This window comes from Cricetulus griseus, chromosome 2 (genome assembly GCF_003668045.3).
Source record: "Cricetulus griseus strain 17A/GY chromosome 2, alternate assembly CriGri-PICRH-1.0, whole genome shotgun sequence".
NCBI classification, from domain to species: domain Eukaryota; kingdom Metazoa; phylum Chordata; class Mammalia; order Rodentia; family Cricetidae; genus Cricetulus; species Cricetulus griseus.
The window spans coordinates 34,085,526-34,107,868 of record NC_048595.1 but is presented as its reverse complement, the minus strand read 5'-3'; the positions used below and the strand labels follow the sequence as shown (position 1 = coordinate 34,107,868).

Here is a 22,343-nt window from a genome sequence, read left to right as displayed (position 1 = left end):
AATCCAACTAGTGAAATGAGCAGCTGCAGCCACCTGGGACACACTGAAAACTGCCCAAGGTTCCAGATCCATGCACCACACTGCCCAGCTCTCTTCCACAACTCTAGCTTTTCCTACTCCACCTGTCCCCTTGCTCTGCCCTCTCTGCAGGTAGGACCTAGGCTCCTCCTACTAAGCCCTCACATCTATATTCTTTCCTGGTTCACCTTCATTTCTCAGGAAATGCTTTTTTTTTTGGACAGGGTCTCATGTTCACTTGGCTAGTCTTTAATTTGCTATGTAGCTAGGATGACCCTAAACTCTTCTCTCCCTGCTTCCATGTTGTGAGCAATGGAATTGTAGTTTGTATGCTGCCAGGTGTCAAACCCAGGGCTTTGCAAATGCGAGGCAATCACTCTACCAAATAGCCCACTCATCCATAGCCCATGCACAAGATTTTTTTCTTCTCTCTCTCTCTCAAAATGTGCGTGTGTACATGCTTGTGTTTGTACATCTGTGTGGTGGACAGACTGGAGGACAACCTTAGTAACAGCCTCTATCTTCTTTGAGCTAGGACCTCTCTATAGCTCACCAACTAGGCCGGGCTAGCCAGTGAGGACCATGGATGTTCTGTCTCCACTTCCTCACACTGGGATTACAAGTGCACATCTTACACATTCAGACCTGCCATGTTTACATGGGTTCTAGGGAACTCAGGACTTTGTAAGTGCTTCACTGACTGAGCCATTTCCATCAGCACCCCACCCATAGGATTCTTATGCTTAGATGCCAGAGCTATTCAGCAGCCCCCCAGACATCTCCATGCTCAAGTCTCATTTCTGCCTCAGTCCTTTCAAAGGTCAACTCATCACCCTGCTCTGAGACTCCCTTTTGGTGGACAGCAGCGTCACCCACTTCCCCAGGAAGCCTAGCCAGCATCTTGGATTCACCTTGGAAATCCTCAAGGCCCCTCCATAGCTTACCACATCCCCATACTCCCTTCCCTTGCTATTATCAACCTGTCGCTGCTGCCCTCAGCCAGGCACCTAGCTCTGCCTGGCACCTCCAGCCCCCTCTCCTTCAACCTACTCTGTCCTTCTTCAACAACAACAGTCTTTCAAGAAACACAGATCTGAGTATCCATTTCCTGCTTAAACATCTCCCATGTTCTTGACTGGCTCAGGGCACAAACATGCTAAGAGCTACATCCCTGTGGGAACTCAGGGTGTACCCAGCATGTTTTAAGCAGCCATGTGCATTTCTGTACCTCTTTACTCAAGACAGTTTGGATTATTATCTTTACTTTGCAGATGGACAGAATCAACACCCATAGCCCAAAGTCTCCTCCATTTTGGTCCCAGCCTCATTATTCTCCAAGGACACCGGCTCACCACTTCTTTGAGACCTCACCCCTGGGACACACCCACCGTCATGCTTGCTATAGATAATTTCAGTGCATATTGTCAGAACCGCACATTCAGCATTGATTACCTGTCTGCCTGGGTTTCTCAGTGACTATGTCCCAAGGCCATTTGTCTCTATGTGCCCAGCATCCAGCACAGGGATTGGCACACAGCTAGATGCTAGCAACAGCATGGCAAATGACTAAGAGACTATGAAAGAAAAAGAGTTACAGGAGAGCCCACAATAGCTTTGGGTAGTCAGGAAAGGCTTCTAGGACAAAGGTCTTTTAAAGAAAGCTCAGATGAGAGGAATGAGTGGCAGGTGGCAAGGTGACTGCTGCGAGTAGGGGCCCAGGGGAGCCAGAATGGGCAGAGCCTTATTGGAAGGATGGGTACGTGTGGGTCAGGACAAGGATGAACACTGGGGAAAGACAAGGAAGCTTCTTGGCCAGAAGCCAAGCTGAATGCGGGATGCCTGGCTTATAGGCTATCACTGCAGTAAGGCTGCAGCAGGGCAGTCAGTGGGCACTTGACAGTGGAGACATAGTTGCTGTGAAGAGACACATTCATCCTTCTACCTGCCAAGCTCTATTTTCTTCTTTGGAAGCCTGGCCTATTGCTCTTGGGATCTACCTGGCCCATGGCCCTTAGAAGGGAATTCTGGTACCCAGGGAAATGTCCCAGAAACATAACTCAGAGTGGACACCTGACTTAAAGAGCAAACTCCTGGGTCCAGCTGAACCAACCCATCCATCATCTTCTGAGGCCTATGCCAAGTACTGGAGAAAGAGTGGTAGACACAGCAGAAAGACATCTCCACCATGCTTCCCCAAGAAAGCTGGCATCTCCTTGTCTTTCCCTTCCTCATAAGGCCCCCACCTGGATAGCCTGGGAACACTCAGTTATCCCTGACAAAAGGATTGTGGGGGGTGGGGTGGAAGCTCACTGACCCTGAAACCTGAGCTCCTAGCACACAGAAGCCATGGCCAGAGTGAGGAGAACACTTGGAGAGCTCCCCATCCATGAGCTGTCGTTTCTGAGTGTGCACGCAATCACAGGTGGCTTGGTAACAAGGATAGAAGCCGGGATGAGGACAGCCTTCCTGTCCTTTACTGGCAATGGTCACCATGAGGAAACTCAGTAATACTTATGGGAGCCTGAGGTGTGGATGTTATGGTCATGAAGCTAGGCACAGGCCTGGTCTACATTGGAATCTTGGCTCCACTATTCCTCAGCTGTCTGACTCTGGGCAACTCACTCTTCTGTCTGAGTCCTGATTCTTGGCATGTAAGACAACACAGTACCATTTCACCAGGCCATGGGGAACCAAGTAAGAGAATGATGCCCAGTGACTGTTCAGTGCTGACTTATTCTTGTTAGAGACAGGATATTGCGGCCATTGTTACTAAGATTAGTGTCTGTTTCTGCTGGCATGGGGGACATTTGCCTGAGCACCTAGCAGAGCATTCTGAAGCATTTCTGGGGGTGACCACCAGAGGGCTGTAGTGAGTCTATGGGCTGGGCCCAACACCTAAGGAGGCATGCTCCCTAGTTGAACTTTCCTGTTGACCTCCCTGGCCATTCCAGGAAAGTCTACACTCTTCCTCGCCCTACCTGGGACCCAGAACAACACAAAAACTGATAGGGAGCTTGGGGCCACACAGTGGGGGTAGTGCATGTCTCACCTCATACTCCTGGGAGAACTTGAGCCCATCGTTGGCTTTGAGTCGCTCAATATTGTCTGCCAGGTCGGTGATGGGAATGGGTGGGTGGTCTCGCATACCTGGGGGAGGTGAAGCGCCCATACGGGTGGAATTAGTGTGAGTTTTGAACAGAGTGGCAGAAACAGCCCAAGGCATGTATGTGAACATGTGTGATCATGTGTGACCATGGAGTACTTGGCACTGGTGGCATGGAGAGACATCAGCACATGCGGCGACAGGGATGGCAGAACACACAGTAGCTGGGAAAGCCAGAGAGGGAGGTGTGTGTACCGTGAGCACACAGAAGCATGTCCAGGTGATCTGGTGCTGCATGGAGACAACAGGGCTCTCTGCCTGGCAGATCTCCCCCAAGACTGGGCTGAAAGCTCAGGGAAGTGGTAACAGTAGTCAGGTTGGAGCTGGGCTCTGACTACACCTGTCTCAGACAGGCCTCCCACCCCTCATCGATGCCAGTCACCCTGGGAGATTTAGTGACCCTGTCATCCCAGGCACCAAGTGTGTGGACAGAATGGACATGGAGTACGAAGACAATGGCAAAGTGGCTCAGAAGTAGAGAGAGAAGCAGAGACCAGGAGGAGGATGTGAAGACAGAGGCAAGGGGACAGGACGCAAGGGTACCAGAATGGTGTCAGAGACCGGGGACAGGGAGACAGGGTGTGAGAGAAGAGACTGGAGGAAGCAAGGTGGGCAGGAGAGGGGAAGGAGAGAAGTGAGACAGCCAGGAGAATAGGAAAGAGGAAGGGAGGGAGGGAGGGAGGGAGGGAGGGAGGGAGGGAGGGAGGGAGGGAGGGATTGTAGAAGAGTGGAGACAGACACTGAAGCCAAAGTGTCCCCAGACATGGGAACTTTGAAAACTAACTTGAGATATTCGGGCAACTGGGGGCACTGGAACCTGCAGAGAAAACAAACCAAGAAAACAATGGGGAGAGAGCAGAGCTCAGTAACCCTTTCTGGTCACCTGGTTCTGCAGGGAGACACTGCAGGGGCTGCAGGTGAAAGGCAGGAGGAAGGGACATAGATGGGGCAGTAAAAGGCCAGGAAGTATGGGGTAGGTCCCACTACAAGCTCCCAGATGTTCCACCTCTAGGGGTGAGTGCTTCCAAACTCCACAGATCTGATCTGAATGGCCTTTTGGGGCTCTATGAGCAGGCCCTCAGTCCAACCCAGCCCTCAGCCACTCAAATCTGACCTTGGCTACTTTCAGATGGTCTCCACATTGGAAATGGAAACCTTTTTTATTCTCACACCCTTCTCTTCTCAAGGATGTCATGAACCCATGGTATCCTTCACACATTGACATTTGAATGGGCTCTGAATGTCACCTTTGCTGCTCTTCAACCCACAGAAAAATTTCTGTTGGGTGTTCTGCTGGAAATGTGGCTGGCTGGGTCCTACAACCTAAGACCTCCCCCAACAAAGCTACTGGCCCTCCCTCCTCATTACCCTCGCACTGAGACAGGGTCCCTTCCTGCCAGGCACCTCTGTACGCATTCTCTCCTAACATTACACCATCCTGCCTCCATGGGTTCCCTTTTCTCTTTCTACTTGTCCTGAGAGTCTGTCCATTCTGGGCTTTGACCACGGCAGGATCCTTGACACCACTCATACTGGTGGCTTCAGTGCTAAGGTCAGCACAAAGGTCCAGACCCACAAGCCTACTGCTACTTGGACATCCTCCATGGCAGCAGCCACAGCACCATTGTTGCATCTCTGTGTGGGCTCAAGTTGAAACTCTTCTGCCTTAGCCACCTTCAGCTTGAGCCTCTGTCCCCCTGTCACTTCCCTATTGCTTAAGTGCCTTGCTCAACTTCTTCCCCCATCAGTCCACTCTCCACACAAGCAGTCAGAGGTATTTCTCCAGCAGCCCTGCTGCTCCCCCAAATGAAGACCTTCAACAACTCCTGGGTCCCTTAGGATGAGTCTAAGCATAGCTAGTCAAGGAGACCTCTGCCTAGCCCCAGTTTCCCCTTGGTACAACACTCCAAGGCTGCAGAAATACTAAGGGTTTTCACTTGATGTACACACTGCTTCCACTCAGAGCCACCTCCATGCCAACTTCCTGGATGTTTCCTGTGAGGCTTGGCACCCTCCAAGAGCAGTCTCCTCTACTCTCTAGCCACACCACTCTGGTGCTTGCATTTCTCACAGATCCAGTTACTGGTTACAACAGCTTGCTAGGTCTACAGGGCATACTCTTTCAAGACACATGTCTGTGGAACCCAGTTACCATGTTGTAAGGAAGCCCAGGCTACACAAAGAGGCTAGCTCATCAGCTAACCACCACCTGAACAAACCACCCAGGGGTGGCAAATGTTCACCTCAAAAGGGTGGAAAACAAGAATTTTAGGCTTGCTTTCAGACACCCAAGATCTGTTCTACCTTCTATCTGTAAACTGACCTCTGCAGTGCAAATGTCCGCAGAAATGAATGGCTGCAGTGGTGTGCCCTGAAAACCTTATTTACAAAAGCAGGTGGTGGGTCCTGTCTGGCTCCAGCCCCACTTTAAGTGACTCCAGTTCCCAGCTTTTCAGTCTCCAGCGGAGGGCCAGGATGTTCTGCAGTAGATACTGATCCTGCCAGGCCCTGTCTGACTTCCTGACTCAAAAAAATTGTGAGAGAGAATACATAATTACTGTTGTTTTAAGCCTCTGCGTTAAGGGGTAATTTGATGTGCAGTGATAACTGGCTCACACATACACAAACCCTCTGTGTGCACATATTAGTTCACTCATTCGTTCCATTGTGTGTTTACAGACATCCAAGGAGAATCTACCACATGATAAATATGAGGATGGGTCTTGGAGCTACAACTACAGAGACTGTCACTGAGACAGTTCCAGATCTCCTTGAGAAACATCTTGATGGGAGCCGAGGACCGAGGTCTGGGGTGTAGGGAAGGAGTGATATTTCAGGTGCAGTTGGAAGGCACAAGAGAAAGTTGGGGTGAAGGGACAGGCACTGAATCTGAAGCTGGGGCACCACACTCCTGCACAGTGAACCTGAAACAGCCTCCAAGAAGGGTCAGGTGTAAGCCTCTCATCTACCACGTTGTTGGCTACAGCTTCTCAGTTCTAACATAGGTAGAGGTGTGTGTGTGCGCGCGTGAGCGCTCTCGAACACTGTACTCGTGGCCAGAGAGCAAATACAGAGACTGGCCACCTGTGCCAGAGGTGTGGGCTCCAAGAGGCTCCTTCTAGTTCACATTCAGAGACTGGAGACACACAGGGACCTTTGTTGTCTCAGGAAGTCCCCTTACCCCAGAGTGTTGTCTACCTGTTGGATATGGAAGCCTCAGTAATGTCAATCCAAAGGGAACAAAGATTAAAAAAAAGAAAAAAAAAAAAAAGGAAGAGAAGCAATGAGAAATCAGCATGCACTAAAGTCATTTTGTGGAGAACCCTATGGTCTGCAGGACAGAGCTGGGGGGCAAGAGGCCAAGGGATCAGCCCTACCTGGGGTCTGGTAGTTGAGCCTTCGCATCTCCACAGGGTCAGAAGAGTGGGCCAATAGGGAGTCCTTCAGCCCAATTGACTGCTCATCCTTTGATGATGGGGAGTGTGTTCTCTTCCTAAAGAAGCAAGGGGAGGCTAGTGAAAACCTGGGGCACAGGCAGCCCCTATGGCCACAGCTATCTTCCCACTACCCCACCTTATCCTGGGATCTCTGGGCACGAGCCAGGGGCAGAGCGGTGTCAACATGAGAGAACACAGGGTAGGGATGTGGCCAGGAGACAGCAGGTATGGAGTGGGCAGAGAGGGAGCAGTGCAGCGGGGGGAGGAAGGTCACAGAGGCAGGTGGTTCATCTGGACAGGAGGCAAGTCACCACTGGCCACGCCGACTACCTACCACAGCTGAGGCATCAGAAGCCACCAGAAAAAAACAAAAAAACATGCAATGACACATAAAATACACAAACACTACAAGGGACTGGCTCCCAGCTGCTTGGCTCTCAGGGTATCAGCGTGAATGCCCAAAACAACAGGGGAGGGGCAGAAAAGGCATGTCCCTAGCCAGACAGAGTCCTCTCTCACTGGCCTCAACTTGCCCACCTAAAAGGACAGGGTCAGAGACAGACTACCCAGGGACCAGCTGCAGTTCCTGCACAGGAATCTCTGGGAGAACTTGGAAACATGCCTGCGCATGTGTGCATCAGGACACCTTTCCCTGCTGCTCGGCAGATTGTAGAGAGACGGTCTCTTGTAGGAATTAGGTTGGAGAAATGGGAGCCTAGGGAGGGTTCTAGAGAGCTCTGTGGACTCAGGGAAGCAGTGAGGGCTGCGGCGTGCACATGCCCCAGGGAGGAGCATCTGTGGAAGGAACTAACAGAAGCGTGACAGAGCCTGTCCCTCATGCCAATGAGGACTCATTCCCAATCAGGCAGCCAGCTTTCTGTGCTGGCCAGACAGCTTGCTGAGAGGGTATGGTCAGAGCTCCACCCCTCCCTGCAGGCCCAAGAGGTGCACAGGGGGATAAGTAGAGGGGGAGGCGTGTAGAGAGAAGGAACAATGACTCCTACCTTTCTTGTTTACTAGGTCCCGAGAGACAGGCAAGGACAGAAGAAAGGAACGGTCACTGTTTCTGTGGAGCACTTAGCCCTCACATGACAAGGGAAAGGTGGTACCTGGTAAGGTACCTGTAAGACAGCCTCAGGGAGGGAGTTCACCTCTATGTATATACATCGGAACCCAGGTGGGAAGAGGGAGAATACCTGGGTGGGCAGAACACTCTTGAGTGCTACCTATAGGTCTGTCCACTGTGGGAGGAAGGAGTGAACATGCCAGGAAGGAGCACGGGGTCCAGACGCGGGCGGGATAATGCCCGGGCACAGGAGTTGGGCATCTCTATGAGGTGACATATCACACATGGAATGGCACATGTTCTACAACCAGCCATGTGCCGGCTGCTGCGGGCTCAGCATAAACAGCTGTAGGCACAGCACATATCCAGTGGGGCATCCTGGGGTAGATGTTGGGACCAGGAGCCAGAGAGGGCTCTCAAACACCAGAGACTAGAAATGACTATGAGGGATGAGGGGCAGAATGGTTGGGGCTGCTGGAGAGTAGGAGTCCAGGGGCCAAGGGACAACATTTATTTGGTGTAATAATGTCAAGGGCAATGCTAAAGACACAATTAGCCAGGCCAGGCATTTCAACTGTCAAGCTCAAAGGTTAAGACTTAGGGAAACAAAACAAAACAAAACTTAAGTTTTTGTGGTACGGGGATTGAACCCCAGGCTTTATATATGTGAAGGCAGGCACTCCACACTGAGTGATAGCTCCAGACCTTTAAAAAAACAAGTAACAACAACAAAAACCCCCACCACAACACTTTTTTTCTTTTAAGAGAAGATCTAGCTAAGTTATCCAGATTAACCCTGAAGCCTTCTACCTCAGTCCCCAGAGTAGCTGGTATTCCAGGCCTGAAGCACAGGTCCAGTTCATCCAAAGGCTTTATATTAGCCAGCTAGGCAGTGGTGACGCACACCTTAATCCCCACACTTGAGAGACAGAGGCAGGCAGATCTCTGTGCGTTTGAAATGAGCCTGGTCTACACATTGAGTTCTAGGGAAGTCGAGGCTACACAGAGTAACCCTGTTTCAAAAAAAAAAAAAAAATTAAATTGGGGGTGGCCAAGTCAAATGCCTGGAAGTGGCTTGGGAGGCTGGGAGGGCAGGGTACCTCCAGGGACAGGTGCTACAGCTACCCAAGAGAGTAAGTGTTAAGAGACAGCTATGGGTATAATCGATCTTTAATAAACAGCTGCTATGTAAATACTCATGGGATGTGGGTCTGCAACTCAGTCTGGAACTCTGTGGGAACTACCCAGGAATTAGCAGAAGACAAATGCTTACAGCAGGAGACCAGGAACCAGTGGCTACCGAAAGGAGACAGACACGCTCACATGCACAGAAACAGACAGACAGACATGCCTGAGGTTCACCTCAGCCCTTCTTCATAAAGGTGGACCTACACAAGAGTGCACACACACAGAGCCACTGTTTCTAACCATCCTGGCTTCCCATGACACCCAGGGGCCAGGCAGAGATGGCCGACTTAATACTACAGCACAGAGTATCTGAGGGCCAAGTGGTAGGCTCTGTCCCCTAGAGCCAGGTATAGCACTCACCTCTTGAATAGAAGGATAGCGATGACAATGAGTATGATGAGAATGACTGCCAGGACAGGGCCTGTCACCCACAGCATCTCGGGCTCCTCCTGCTGCTGGGCTGGTGTCACCTGGACGACAATCTCATCCGAGTAGGGGCTGGAGGCATAGCGCTTCTGTGGTCCAGTGAGGCAATAGCACAGGCTGTGAGCACAGCATGAAAACCCCCATCCTCACGGGTCAAACCCAGAAAGGCTACCGAGATCCGGATACACTGGGCTCTAAACCCTGTAAAACTGACTTTGTAGCAGGCAAGCAGCACTGGGTTACTGAAGCCAAGTTAGGTCTGGTCTTCTAGGGCCTGAAGCCTAGTGTCATGGGATACCTAGTATAGGTCTTGGTCCTCAGGGTTGTCCTAGTCCTAGGATGTTGGAGTCTCAGGGATAATGCAGACCTGGGGTCTCTCAAGGTCTGAGACTGGCCTAGTGTTAGAATAAGCCCAGGGTCTCGGGGATCTCAGAGTTCAGAGAATCATGCCAGCTAAGGCCAACCTGGTCCATGGGTTCCTTGAGGGAAGCAAGCACAAAGCACTGGTAACTCAGGTCCGGAGACAGGGGTCGGTTGTAGAAGCCCCGATAGTTCTTCTTGTCCCCCAGGGTGAAGGTGTCAGGGAGCTCATCTACTTGAGCAGCCACATAGGGCTTGAGCCGCTCTGCTTGGCGCCGGCGCCTCCGCTGTTCCTCTCCACCCTGCTCGATGGCCTCCAGAAGCTGGCAGAGCAGAGCACAGTCACACAAGGGCTGAGAACATACTGACCCTGATATGGGGGTTCCCTCTCCCTAAGGGATCCCTTCGATACATGGTCAGACCACAGACCTTACAGAATACTGCCTGACATCACAGTGTGACCCTTCTGGTAGTCTACAAGGAAGGGCCTCATGAATCACCTCACCCTAGCCAGAGATGCAGTTTCCACATGGGCCGTGAGGAGGAAACAGGCAATTTCATGTGTTCAAGAGAACTTATGCTTAAGGTTCCCACCAGCCTTGCACGGGCTGCTCTATACCACAGGCCTCTGAGGTCCACAGGGCTCAGGACACTCTTAGAGCTGCAGAGATGTCTCCACTGACTCTTAGACCATGAGATTCTTACCAAACACCTCTGGTAAGTCTCTGTAAGCCCTCCTAGAGTTCAAAATACTCTCCCACCCAGGGGGTATCCTCCTTTCGAGAGTCCCTCTCCCCAGAGAGTGGCTGACAGCCACTGCCAACCAGACGGTGCTGCCCTCAGTGCTGATCCTTCCCTAGGCACCTCGTCCAGCTCCAGCTCCTCTGGTGTGTTCCATCTTGGTGCCAGCAAGTTCCCACCCACACGGTCAATGGGTACCACCACAATGTAGAACCACCTGTGTGGACAGAGCAACAATCAGAACCTTTGCTGCCAGTAGCTATAGTCCTGCTCCACACCAGCCTCTGACCTCTTCTGCACACCTGACTAGTGAGGGGTCCTGGACTTGAGGCATGGAAAGGGAGAAGCGCCCATCCTCTATAAAGGCAGAGGCAGGCAGTGGCTTGTGTGGCAGGAGGTCTGGAGCGGTGCGGATAGACACCAGGTGCTGCAGGCCCCCAGCGCTACTGCCACGATTCATCAGTACAAACGAGTATTCTGTGTTGGGCTGCAAGTCTGCGATCAGCTTCCTCATTGAGTGCCCGTCCACCTCTACACTCTGCCCATTGTACAGAATCTGTGGGGGGAAGAGAAGGAGCAGCTAGTGCCTCTGGGTGACAACCCCACCCTAGGTCTACAGGGCATGGTGGCTGCACAAGGATCCAGTTGGCAGACACATGTCCCTGTGCACTGGGATGCTATGACAGTGCAGAGCAGATGCAGGTGTCCTGGTCTAGGTCAGCAGTGGTCCTCACCCACCTTGAAGGGTACAGCTGACTTATAGGAGTCAGGGACTTCCCAACTGAGCAGCACAGATGTCTTCATTGCAGCCGCCACACGGAAATTCTTGGCAAACACTGTGGAGGCATGAGGAAGGAGTCAGCTCTGCAGCTAGCTGGGGTGGGTTGAATGGGCCAGAGATTATGACAATGGCTAAAGCACAGAGGAATAGGGGAGAGAGGGAAAGAGTAGGGGACTAAGGGTGACAACCAAGTACCCAGAGTCAACTTTACAATTCATAATCCAACTCCTAACCCAGGTTCTTCCACAATGAGCACTGGACTGGCTGGGGGTGCCATAGCACTTGTGGCCAGATCTCCAAAAGAGCATGGGTGAAAGCCTGAGCTCAGACACCAGATCAGAATAGCCAGGGATCACTGAGTTGTGGTCATGAGAAGCATGTGGCCACTTATCAGAACATGGTCTCTGAATGTAAGTAGGTTAGGCCCCACAAGATTAGTGCTACAAACCACAGTATAGTAAGCTGCACAGCCTAGAATGGTGACAGAGCGAAAAGAGATCAGTGGCTCAAGATCACAAGAGACTGGAAGGTCACGCAGCATAGGTCAGTAGGTCAAGGACAGCAGAGGTCAGAGTCACACACCCAAGAATGTGGTGTCTGTTCATTAGAGGTTAGTGATCTCGAGAGACTCAAGTGTCACACAGCAGAAGCTGGTGGATCAGTTGTGACAGATCAGTGAGTCAAGGACAGCACAGGTCCCTAGGAGCAGTCACACTTGGGCAGGCATTGCCATGACCGCAGCACACACCTTGCTCCATGGGCATGGTCCGGGACTGGATGCTGGGGCTGAGTGGGCCGGCGCCTTTGCTGGTATGTGCACGGACCTTGATGTCATAAGTGGTGTCTGGTTTGAGGCCAAACAGTGTAAGGTGTATATCATCAGTGAAATTATGCAGTTCATGCTGGCTGTTGATGTCACGGTAGACCACAGTATAGTTGGTGATGCGCCCATTCCTCTCTGCCAGCACAGGTGGGTCCCAGGACAGTTCCGTGGTAGATGTGGTCAGTCCTATCACTCGAAGGTTTTGAGGAAAGCCACTGGGGACATCTTCGGGGGTTGTGATCTCTTTCTCAAACTCTTCACCTGGGCCAGCCCGGTTCTTGGCAGCAAGCCGGAAGATGTAGGTAGCTCCTTTGTGCAGACCGGTGACTGTAAAATGCTGGTCATCCTTGCCAAAATCTATGGTGTTGGGCTGTGCCTCATCAGCCCGCCGGTATTGTAGACGGTAGCCCAGCAGCTCTCCGGGCAGCTCCTTGGGTGGATGCCACTGCAGCAGCGCGGTGTGCATGGCTGTGGTGCTGACCATCATGGTGGGCCGGCCTGGGACTGAACAGCACGCACTGGGCTCTGGTGCCGCCCTCCCTGCTACCCACCCAGCTCTGTTCCTGACCCCTAACTCACCTGCCCCAGCTGTAGTAACCACTTTGGGCTTGCTTCGGGCACCGTCCCCCTTGGTGGTGTAGGCAGCAACAGTAATGGAGTAGGTGGTCTCAGGGGTGAGGCCACTGATGGTGGTTTCCTGAAGGAGAAGGAGGAAGGGCAGGTCCCATCACACTTCGAGAAGAGGCTTGACTATCCGTCACCTGAAGACTGTAGCCAAGGGTGCCCCCAGGTACACAGGACCAAGGGTCTTGGGAGGTGGAGCTGCATAACTCCTTACTCCACTGGAGGCAGGGCAGCCAGGTGGGACGCGGGCTAGGAGCATGCCACCCACCCCAGAAGCCCCAGGCCTGGGGCAGACAGCTCATTCTTCCTTTCAGAGAAGAACAAAGGGCCACACTTGTTTCTTTCACTCCATTGTGCTGTGAGTGACACCTCATGAGGTCCCCCCCCACACACACACCAGGACAGAGCCCTGCACGCACCCAGCACCTTGCATGTCTCTTGGCACGCACATGCAGACTACAGTCCCTTCTGAATTAGCAGGTGCAAGGCCACTTATAGACACTAATACAAACACAGGAGGGAGGGAGGGAGGGAGGGAGGGAGGAGGGAGGAGGGAGGGAGGGAGGGAGGGGGGGGGGAGGAAAGAGAGAGAGCGCTCACAGGGTAGAGGAGAGGGCCAAGGCACAACTCTAAGTTAGAGGGATCCCATCTAGTTCAGTGACTGTGATATCCATCCCTCCTGTGACCACATTGAGAGTGGGAGAAAAGACAGGACACGGAACTCCCCATACCCGGGAACACATTCCCATTTCCTCTAATGTCTGAGAAGTCAGCCACTCCATTTCCTTCTGCCTTGGTGGATACTACCCACACACCCATCCAGCAAAGGCATCATTTCCGGACATGGGGAGAAACACCATAGGAGACCAAGCCACGCCACACAGAAAGAATAGGAAGGGAGGGAGGGTACCACCATGGAGAAATAGGGCTGTCAGCACCAGCCCTGGTATCCCTCCAGCTCTAAGCCTCAGGTGGAGCCAACTGCAGATGCCAACAACCTTTTGCAGGGCCCTGCCTGCCCAAGCTGGAGGGTCTTCCAGGGCTTGGGCTCCCCAGTGCTTCTCCCAGCCTGGGCCTGAGCAGGTGATTTTTCACTCCAAGGATCAATAAGGCCTAATGATCAGGATTGGATTTAACTCCATCCCTGTCTGGACAGAGCAGGGGCCAGGTCCTGGTCGATTGTGAACATTGGCCTCAAATTGCTGCTCGACAGGCGAGGAGTACGGATTAGAGGAAACGCCAATCACTGCTCAGCCTGATGCTCATGTCTACACGCCAATTTTCTCTGGATGTGGCTGGTGCCCTGTGGATCTTGGCAACACAGGCTGGGAGAGGGGGGAGTGTCCCATGAGCCCAGCCTGACCCAGTCTTGCCCGTGCTTGCACACCTGTTACTTACATAGTCCTCGGACTCCTCTGGTCTCCACTGACCCACGGGAGAGGGAAAGAAAGGGAGACAAGATGGTGAAGGATTTTGACTTAGAGAGGAGCTGGCCCACTGAGGACTGATGAGACAGCTCTGAAGTGCCCACTGAGAGCCCAGTCCTACTCCCCATTCAGACATAAGTCTCTGTATCACACCGAGTACCAACTCTGTGTGCCAAGCCTAACAAGGGCAGGGAGACATGGACAATGTCAGATATGAGATAGGCTTGACACTAAGGGGTGGCTACATACCCTGGTGTGCCTGAAGTCCTAACCTACGCACATCTTGCTATGGCTGTTTAGACTTATTTTTTCCACTCTCACTATCTCAGCAGAAGCAACAGAATTAAAAGTCATCCGAGCCAAGATGACACTCTGAGGAGGGTCACAGAACATAACTGCTGGCATTATGGCTAGAGTGGGCCAAGAGTCAGGCTTGCCAGCAAGATTATAAAGACTGCAGAGTAGCCAGCTCAGAGTCTGGGCATTACCCCATAGCCACAGGGAGACCTCACACTCCTGAATTCCATTCTACAGGTGCCTGGAGTCAAAGTAGGAAAACTACTTTCATGGCTAGCAATGGTAAATTCTAACGCCAATGTGTAGGTATACTAGGTGAGTAGGCAAATGGATTGAGGCCTGCAATCCAAAGTCCCTATAGTCGGAACTAGGGGTTAGCCAGTGAAGGACAGGCCCTGCTTTGAACCCTCTAGCCAGACCACCCTCATATAGCTGGCCTGGCCTTTGTCCACTGGCCTGGTGCTGGAGTGGCCTGAGCACCTGCTCTTGTGGCAAGCTCTGTCACAAAGTCTTTGAGACAGAATATGGGAAAGGCTATAAAGATTCCCTAAAGATCATGTTTACTTTGCACAGTGGGCTGGGACTAATTCTATTTAGGTTTCCTTACTTAAGGGGAGACCTGGGCTTTCCAAGCCAGGCCCTCTGTGGAGTTATCACATGTGGCCTCTCCTAAGTCAGGCAGTGAGAAGGGAAAAGACGGGGGTGGAGCAGAATGGAGAGGGGTGGGTAGGACAAGGAAGAGGCTGGAGGAGTAGGGAGAAGAACGAAGAAAAACCACAGTAGTGGGAGAAAAACCATGAGATAGGGACAAAAGGAAGCTGAGAGTGTCATATAGAAGGAGCGTGGGGGAGGCAGGCTGGGCTGTACACTGAAAGTGGGGAGACCGTCACGTGTTTCCTTCTGATCCTACTGGGGCCCTGGGCTGCACAGATGGTTCTATTAGGTGGAGAAGGGCAGGATAGGATGTCCTTGACAAGAGTCACACAGGGGACAGTGAGGCCCTGGGGCCAGGCTGGATAAGTGCTCCAGCTGGTCTCCCACTGGCCCAAAGCAAGATGACCCAGTCTCAGGGGGCAGGAGGCTACAAGGGCGGGCTTTGTCTACCAGGGCCTCCCCGAAGTCTGCTTGAGTATATTACACATAAAGGACACAAATATGGGGACAATGTCCCTGTTCTTATTGCCTAACCCCCTTCAAACTGCTGGGGATCAGCACACAAAAGTATATGAAGTGGCTTTCCTGGAACCCCAGTGGCTGCAGCTGTGGCGCCAGACTACTAGGATGGGAGGGGCAGGATCGAGTCATTCTCTGGATGTTTCTGGGCGGGTGTGTCTGCTGAGACTTTGTGAGGAGCCCTCAACCTGCCCCAGGAATGCAGGCTGGTGAACACACCCACTGCCCCCACCCCTGGGTCCCTCAGCACAGGCAGGTTGGGAGAAGAAAGAGGGCACCCTCTAGGCAGAGAAGAATTCTGGCTGAGAGGGTGGAGCCCAGCCAAAGGCATGAAGGCTGTTTGTCTGTGTGGGAGCCCATCCTTCAGCACAGCCTGCAGAATATGGGGTTCACACTGGGAGGGAAGGGAATCGAAGCTCTTCCCACGGGGACTTAGTGCTGGCCTGAAAATCCTCAGGACCTGGTTCTCGATAGGGAGACCCTGAGGGCTTTCCGAGTCTTGATTAGTCCCTTCCCAGGGTAGAGAGACTTGGCCTCCTAACAAAGTCCCTGTCATGCACTTGCTGGCTCATTTTGGTTATACATACGTATACCCAAACACTTCATGTTCCTTGATGGAACAGCAAGCCAGGGGTCAGAATATGGAGGGACCTTACTGTAAGCTGGGGGCAAACCCCCCAAGAAGACAGAAGCTCACAACAGGAAAGGGCTGGCTGGCAGGCAGGCTCAGGCTTGGAGATAAAACATCAGCGGCCAATCAGGTGATTATTCGCACAGCTTTGCCTCAGTCTCTCACTTGAGGCCAAAGAGGAATGAGAAGCCTTGAAGTCCCTGTCTGCCTCTGGCTGTGTGGCACAGGGGATACCGAGACCAGCACTGCCAGGGACAACAGCATAGCTCAAAGCCACAGCAAATGTGCTTCCTGTGAACCACAAGGCTGAGGGCAGGACAGTGTGCAAGGAGCCTGGGGGTCTTTGGAGACAGCCCTTTGAACATGGGTGACTAAGACTGCTACCAGGGGATGGCAGGGCCTAGGTTTGCAACTTGAGCAATCCTAACCCAAAAAAAGAAGTATCCTTGGAACCCGGGCCTCACCTGATCTCAATACCTCCCTCCCTGACAGACTAAGGCAGCTCCAAAATGACCATAAAATGCATCAACACCTCCGAGGGCAGGCAGGGGAGGGAACAAGTCTGGGCTCTGGGAAGTAATGTGACACACTGATCACTGTTTACCCTGCCACCCAGCACTATCAGTGACATACCTGAGCCTCAGCCAGCATGACATCCTGGATGATAGGTTGGCCTCGGGGTTCACCATTCTCCAACCGCACATAGGTCACCTGGTAGCCACGAATCTGTCCGTGCTGCTTGTTGGGGACAGGCAGCTTCCAGGAGACATGCACAGCAGTAGAGTTCAGAGGCTCAACTTCCACCTTCCGTGGTGGCCCGCTGGGCACTGGAGGCCAGGTAGAAAGGGAAGTCAGACATGGGGGAACTGAGCCTGGCTTAGGGTATGTACAGTTAACTTCAGGACAGTGACTCTGCACCCACCCGCCTGGGAAAGGCTCCAATGTTGTTTCTTTGGCTGGCTGATCTGATGAGAAACCCTTTGCCTGACTTGGACCATCTGGCAGGGCTACTTACTAGTGGGGAAAAGGAGATGTGGCCAACAGCTAGAGGTGAGGTACCATGCCTTCAACTACCCAGGCTCACACCATCTGTCACACATTTCATCAATATTCAGCCAAAGCCCACTGACTCTACTAGTCTTCTGCACTCATCTTCTTAATCCTGACTCTCAGGGTGGGTGGGGCTGCTTCTCCTGCCACAGCCCTTTAAGGTTCTTTGTCTTTTTTTGGCTTTTCGAGACAGGGTTTCTCTGTATTGCTTTGGAGCCTGTCCTGGAACTCGCTCTGTAGACCAGGCTGGCTTCGAACTTACAGAGATCCACCTGCCTCTGCCTCCCAAGGGCTGAGATTAAAGACATGCGCCACCAACGCCTGTCTCCTTTCTTAAGGTTATCTTGGAGATGGCTCAGAAGCCAGAACCTGGACATGAGCTACCCCACCAACTACATCTCCCCAGAGTTTATACCATTAAACTTGTGTATCTTGGAGATGGCTCAGAAGCCAGAACCTGGACATGAGCTACCCCACCAACTACATCTCCCCAGAGTTTATACCATTAAACTAAGTTTAGGAAATGAGTCTGTCAGGTCCTTCCCACCCCTCATGACAACGCTACCCAATGCAGCCTACCGTCCTCATCGGTGCGCACCAGCACCGGGCTGCTCTCAGGGCCAGGGCCCACATCTGTGTGTGCCCGCACCCATACCCGGTACTCCGTCCACTTCTCCAGGCCCAACAGGTCCCAGCTGGAATGCTCACGATTGATGCCATCCACCACATGGCGCTTACGGTCCTCGCCGTCCACTGCCTCATAGGCCACGGAGTATTGGGTGATAATGCCGTTGCGGCTGTCAGCTGGCGGTGGAACCCAACTTACCCGGACCGTGGTGGAGCCCGTGCTCACACACGTCACCTTCTGGGGAGGGGCAGATGGGGCTGGGGAAGACAAATGGGGGGAAAGCAGGCAAATGGAGGGTGGGGATCACAGGCACAGTGACCAAGTTACAAAGGACTGGAGACTCACCCAGCTATCCTGCGGCCCTCTAGGCATACTGTTGCTGAGACAGCCTGACTCCTTTTGAGCTAGCTTTCTACACGTGCGCGCGCACACACACACACACACACACACACACACACACACACACACACACACACACACACACACACACATACACACAGACACACACACACACAGAGTATGTGCAGTGTCTCACACGCACATATGAAATTCTAACGGCATCCCTCCCATGCATATGCCGTCTCACACAAACATGGTATCATACATATATATGAACTTGGAGAATATAATTCTCTTCTGGGGACAAGTGGCACTGACTATCTTAACCTGTGCCTTTGTGGTCAGGGTCTCTGAGCTCACGTTCAAAGAACTCTGAAGCAAGATACAGGGACAGCTAGTGGCCTCTGAGGTCTGGATTCCTTAGGAGTCAGAAGGCAAGTGTGTACTCCCTTTCTGCCTGTGACCTTTCTTTCTTTCTTTCTTTCTTTCTTTCTTTCTTTCTTTCTTTCTTTCTTTCTTTCTAAAGATTTATTTATTTATTATGTATACAACATTCTGCTTCCATGCATATCTGCGCACCAGAAGAGGGCACCAGATCTCATAACGGATGGTTGTGAGCCACCCTGTGGTTGCTGGGAATTGAACTCAGGACCCCTGGAAGAGCAGTCTGTGCTCTTAACCTCTGAACCATCTCTCCAGCCCTCTTTTTTTTTTTTTTAAGACAGGGTTTCTCTGTGGCTTTTGGAGGCTGTCCTGGAACTAGCTCTTGTAGACCAGGCTGGTCTCAAACTCACAGAGATCCCCCTGCCTCTGCCTCCCAAGTGCTGGGATTAAAGGCGCATGCCACCAACACCCAGCATGCCTGTGACTTTTCTAAACACCATTAAAAATACAGGAGCTGCCTGTCACAAGTTTGCCACTCCCTGCCCAGGTAACTTCAACAGTCCCCCATTCACTCAAAACACAGCCCAACTCTCCAGAGGTTTGGTTTTGCTTTCCTTGCCCAGCATGGCCTATGCTGAGCGTACAACTAGTACTGGGAATGATCCTACCTCCAAATCTGTGGCCTTCTACCTCCCTGGTACATCCACCTCTTGTCCCAGTTAAGTCACCCAGACCCTAGCATTCTATTCCTCATCCCAAGGACCACCATTCTCACAGCCTTTAACATTTAGCTTTGACTTAAGGTGCACCAGGGTACCATCCTCACAGTAGCCTAAACTCACTTCCTCATCTGTCTTTTTATGTGTATGTGTGGTATACGTGATTTTGAACATGTGCATACGTGCACCTACGCACACATATGTGAAAGCCAGAGGATGATGTCAGGTACCCTACTCTATCAAATACCACCTAATGCCCTTGAAACAGGGTTCCTCACTGAACCTAAGCTAGATTGGCAGTCATCAAGCCCCAGAAATTCCTGACAGCCCCCCAACAAACAGTGTTAGTGCTATAGGGGTGCATGTGGTCATGCCCAACTTTTTGTATGGGTGATGAGGATTTGAACTCAGGTCCTCATGATTATACAGCAAGCTCTCTTACTGCCTGAGTCATCTCCCCAGCCCCTCATTTTTCTGCCACTGATTGACCCATACTGGGTAATAAATAAGGCAGTACTGAGGCAATCAAAGAAGCTACATTTCCAGGGGTTCTTTGGGCTATCTGCTGAAGTCTATTCTATCTTGCTCACTTGGCCACTTTACAGATAAGGTAATCAACCTGCACAGTTCCCAAACCTCCAGCTCCCTTTGCCTATAGGCACATAAGCTTTCAGCCCGTCTTCCTACAGTAGCTCCCTCTATTTCCAGCTACCAGCCCCCCCTCTTCCTGCACGCTCTCAAGAGTGGAGTCCAAGGTCAAGCTCTCTCTCACCCACTCTGCCCACCTCTTTCTACCTCTAGAGACTTTACCAGCTGCCCCTCGCCTTCCATGCTTCCTGCTTTGTCGAGACAAGGTTTCTCTGTGTAGCCCTGGCTGTCCTCGAGCTCAGAGATCCGCCTGCCTCTGCCTCCTGAGTGCTGGGATTAGAGATGTGCTCCACCACCGACTGGCTGGTCCCAACTCTCAAAACAGCACTTAGATGCACTTCAAGAGTTCCTGCCTTAAAAGCAAACCCCATCCTCAATGCCACAGTCCCTTACAGCTAGCTTCTTAATGACACCTAAGCATGCTGGCTTACTTCCTCCCCTCCCACACGCCCTCTAGGACACCACACATCTGCTCCAAGTCCACTTTTCCACTACACCCAATTCCCTTCGGGGACTCAGCAGCAGCCGCAGGTCTACCTTTGTAGACTTCCTCTTTGTCTTCCTCCCGACCCCTAGATTTCATTTCATTTCCAGGCTTCTCAAGTCTGCTTCCTCCAGCTCAGGCCCCGCCACCACACTTCTACACTTGACAGACACACCATTTTGAATCTGGGTGTCTGAAACCAGGTGTACTAGTCACACCCGCTTCCATCCATTTCCTGTCCTAGAGGCAGTGTGCTTTTTCAGTCTCCTACTAGAAACAAGACACACCTCCGTGTCCCTATCCCACTGCTCCCATTTTCAATCTATCACCAAGTCCTGGCCAAGCAGTCTCCCAGGTAACTCAAAAATCCACTATTACCACTGAAAAGGCTTCTTTCTAAGTGATCTAATGGGCCACCTGTCCACTTCATGGAGCAGGCAGAGCTATCCTTGGTCTTCAACCCTGACTACTAGAGCTTGGGTGGCTGCTGTGGGAACGGTGGTCTGTAGAGTCCTTGCCCAGGGGGTCCACATTCCCCGTTCCTTTTGCCTAGTTAGCTTCCATCAGCCTGGGTGAAGTGTCACACCTCCAGGTCAGTTCTCTTTGCTCTCTCACCAATGGTGTTTACTGTACTGCCACGCCTCCACCCTCCATCTCACTTAACACAAACACAATTAAAAGCTCATTTGGGTAATTACAGGCACACTGTATGTCTCAGTCTACTGTAGGGGTCCAATGGATAGAGGGCTTGTCTTCTGGCCATGCTGCCAAACTGATAGCATGTTTGGTCTGGCCCCCACAAGAACACAGCAGATGCCTCTAGAATGAACTTATGAATACAAAGTCAGGGACCTCTGTACACACAGCCTCATGTCATAAGGACTTTACTGACACTGTCGTGCTTATGGTCTCTGTTACACAATGCCACTCAGCAAAGTCACACCAGGATCATCTTATCAAACAGGCAACCTTGCAGATAGTGACATACTGATCACAGATGGGCCATCTAGTATCACACCAAGCCACATGCACACTTCCACAATCTGTCATCTTCCTCTGGAGAGCTAGAGAGCTACAGAATCAGACATAGTCACAGGGGTCACACCCAGTACACAGTGACACATTCAGGTGCTGTAAGCCAGGTGTTCACACAATCTCACAGTGGTTCTACATACAGTCAGGTCGTAACATAGGCTATGTGGTCCCACAGGCAGATGTGGGGACACTCACACACTGTCACACAGTCACATTGTCATGGACCCGTCCCTGAGTGCACAGGCCTCAGAGAGATTACACAGCTCCCAAGGAATTGTCATGGCTGGGTATGAGGAAGGGGATGTGGGTGGTGAGATGTAGGGCTACGGGGAGGGAAGTGAAGCACCCAGGCAGGTTTGCAACATGGCAGGCCCACCAAATCAGTGGTATGATCTAGGTATGGAAGGAGGGTGACAGAGAATGAGTCACACACACAGAACTTACCTGTATGGGGTACAGGGGTCACAGGGGTAAGTAAGGGTCAGATGGCTGGGCAGGGAGCAGAGAAGGCACCCGCTGCCTGGACACAGACTAGCAGGACACTTACCTGTCCCTTTCTTGGGGTTCAGACTCAAGAGCCCAGCCTGGAGTCCAATACTGGACTCAGCAGACCTGACCACCCACCCACCTGCTCGAAGGGGAAGGGTATGTGTCTGTGTGTGTCCCAGCCCAGATGTGACAAAAGTGTCCCGGCCCAGATGTGACAGGTGTGGCCTAAGCAGGCACTTACTGGACTGTGCTGTACGGGCCTCTATGGTAGGAGTGAAGACTCCTACCCCCAGATCTGAGCGGGCAGCCAGCTGGAAGTGGTACACTGTGTCAGGCTTCAGGTCCTCTAGCGTGTAGGAAGAGGTGGGGTCGAAGGTCACCTTGTGCTGGAAGAGCAGAGAGCACTTACTGA

General features: G+C 52.1%; 1 protein-coding gene across 6 annotated transcripts in view; it reads right to left on the bottom strand.

Annotated features, from left to right (window-relative positions):
- The window catches only part of Ptprf (protein tyrosine phosphatase receptor type F), a 71,389-nt gene that overhangs the window by 5,903 nt on the left and 43,143 nt on the right, over window positions 1-22,343 (bottom strand). For 2 of the 6 annotated variants that reach the window (XM_035438928.1, XM_035438927.1), the window contains 12 exons: window positions 22,173-22,317; window positions 16,789-16,982; window positions 14,026-14,052; window positions 12,583-12,700; window positions 11,138-11,235; window positions 10,702-10,955; window positions 10,523-10,616; window positions 9,763-9,981; window positions 9,233-9,387; window positions 6,559-6,674; window positions 3,966-3,998; window positions 3,068-3,165 (listed from right to left, as the gene is read on the bottom strand). In XM_035438928.1, coding sequence (XP_035294819.1) covers window positions 3,068-3,165; window positions 3,966-3,998; window positions 6,559-6,674; window positions 9,233-9,387; window positions 9,763-9,981; window positions 10,523-10,616; window positions 10,702-10,955; window positions 11,138-11,235; window positions 12,583-12,700; window positions 14,026-14,052; window positions 16,789-16,982; window positions 22,173-22,317 — 1,551 coding nt within the window. Of the gene's footprint in view, window positions 1-3,067; window positions 3,166-3,965; window positions 3,999-6,558; window positions 6,675-7,622; window positions 7,635-9,232; window positions 9,388-9,762; window positions 9,982-10,522; window positions 10,617-10,701; window positions 10,956-11,137; window positions 11,236-11,928; window positions 12,508-12,582; window positions 12,701-14,025; window positions 14,053-16,788; window positions 16,983-17,784; window positions 18,091-22,172; window positions 22,318-22,343 lie in introns of all 6 variants that reach the window. The other 4 variants (XM_035438929.1, XM_035438925.1, XM_035438926.1 and 1 more) reach the window with 4 other exon arrangements.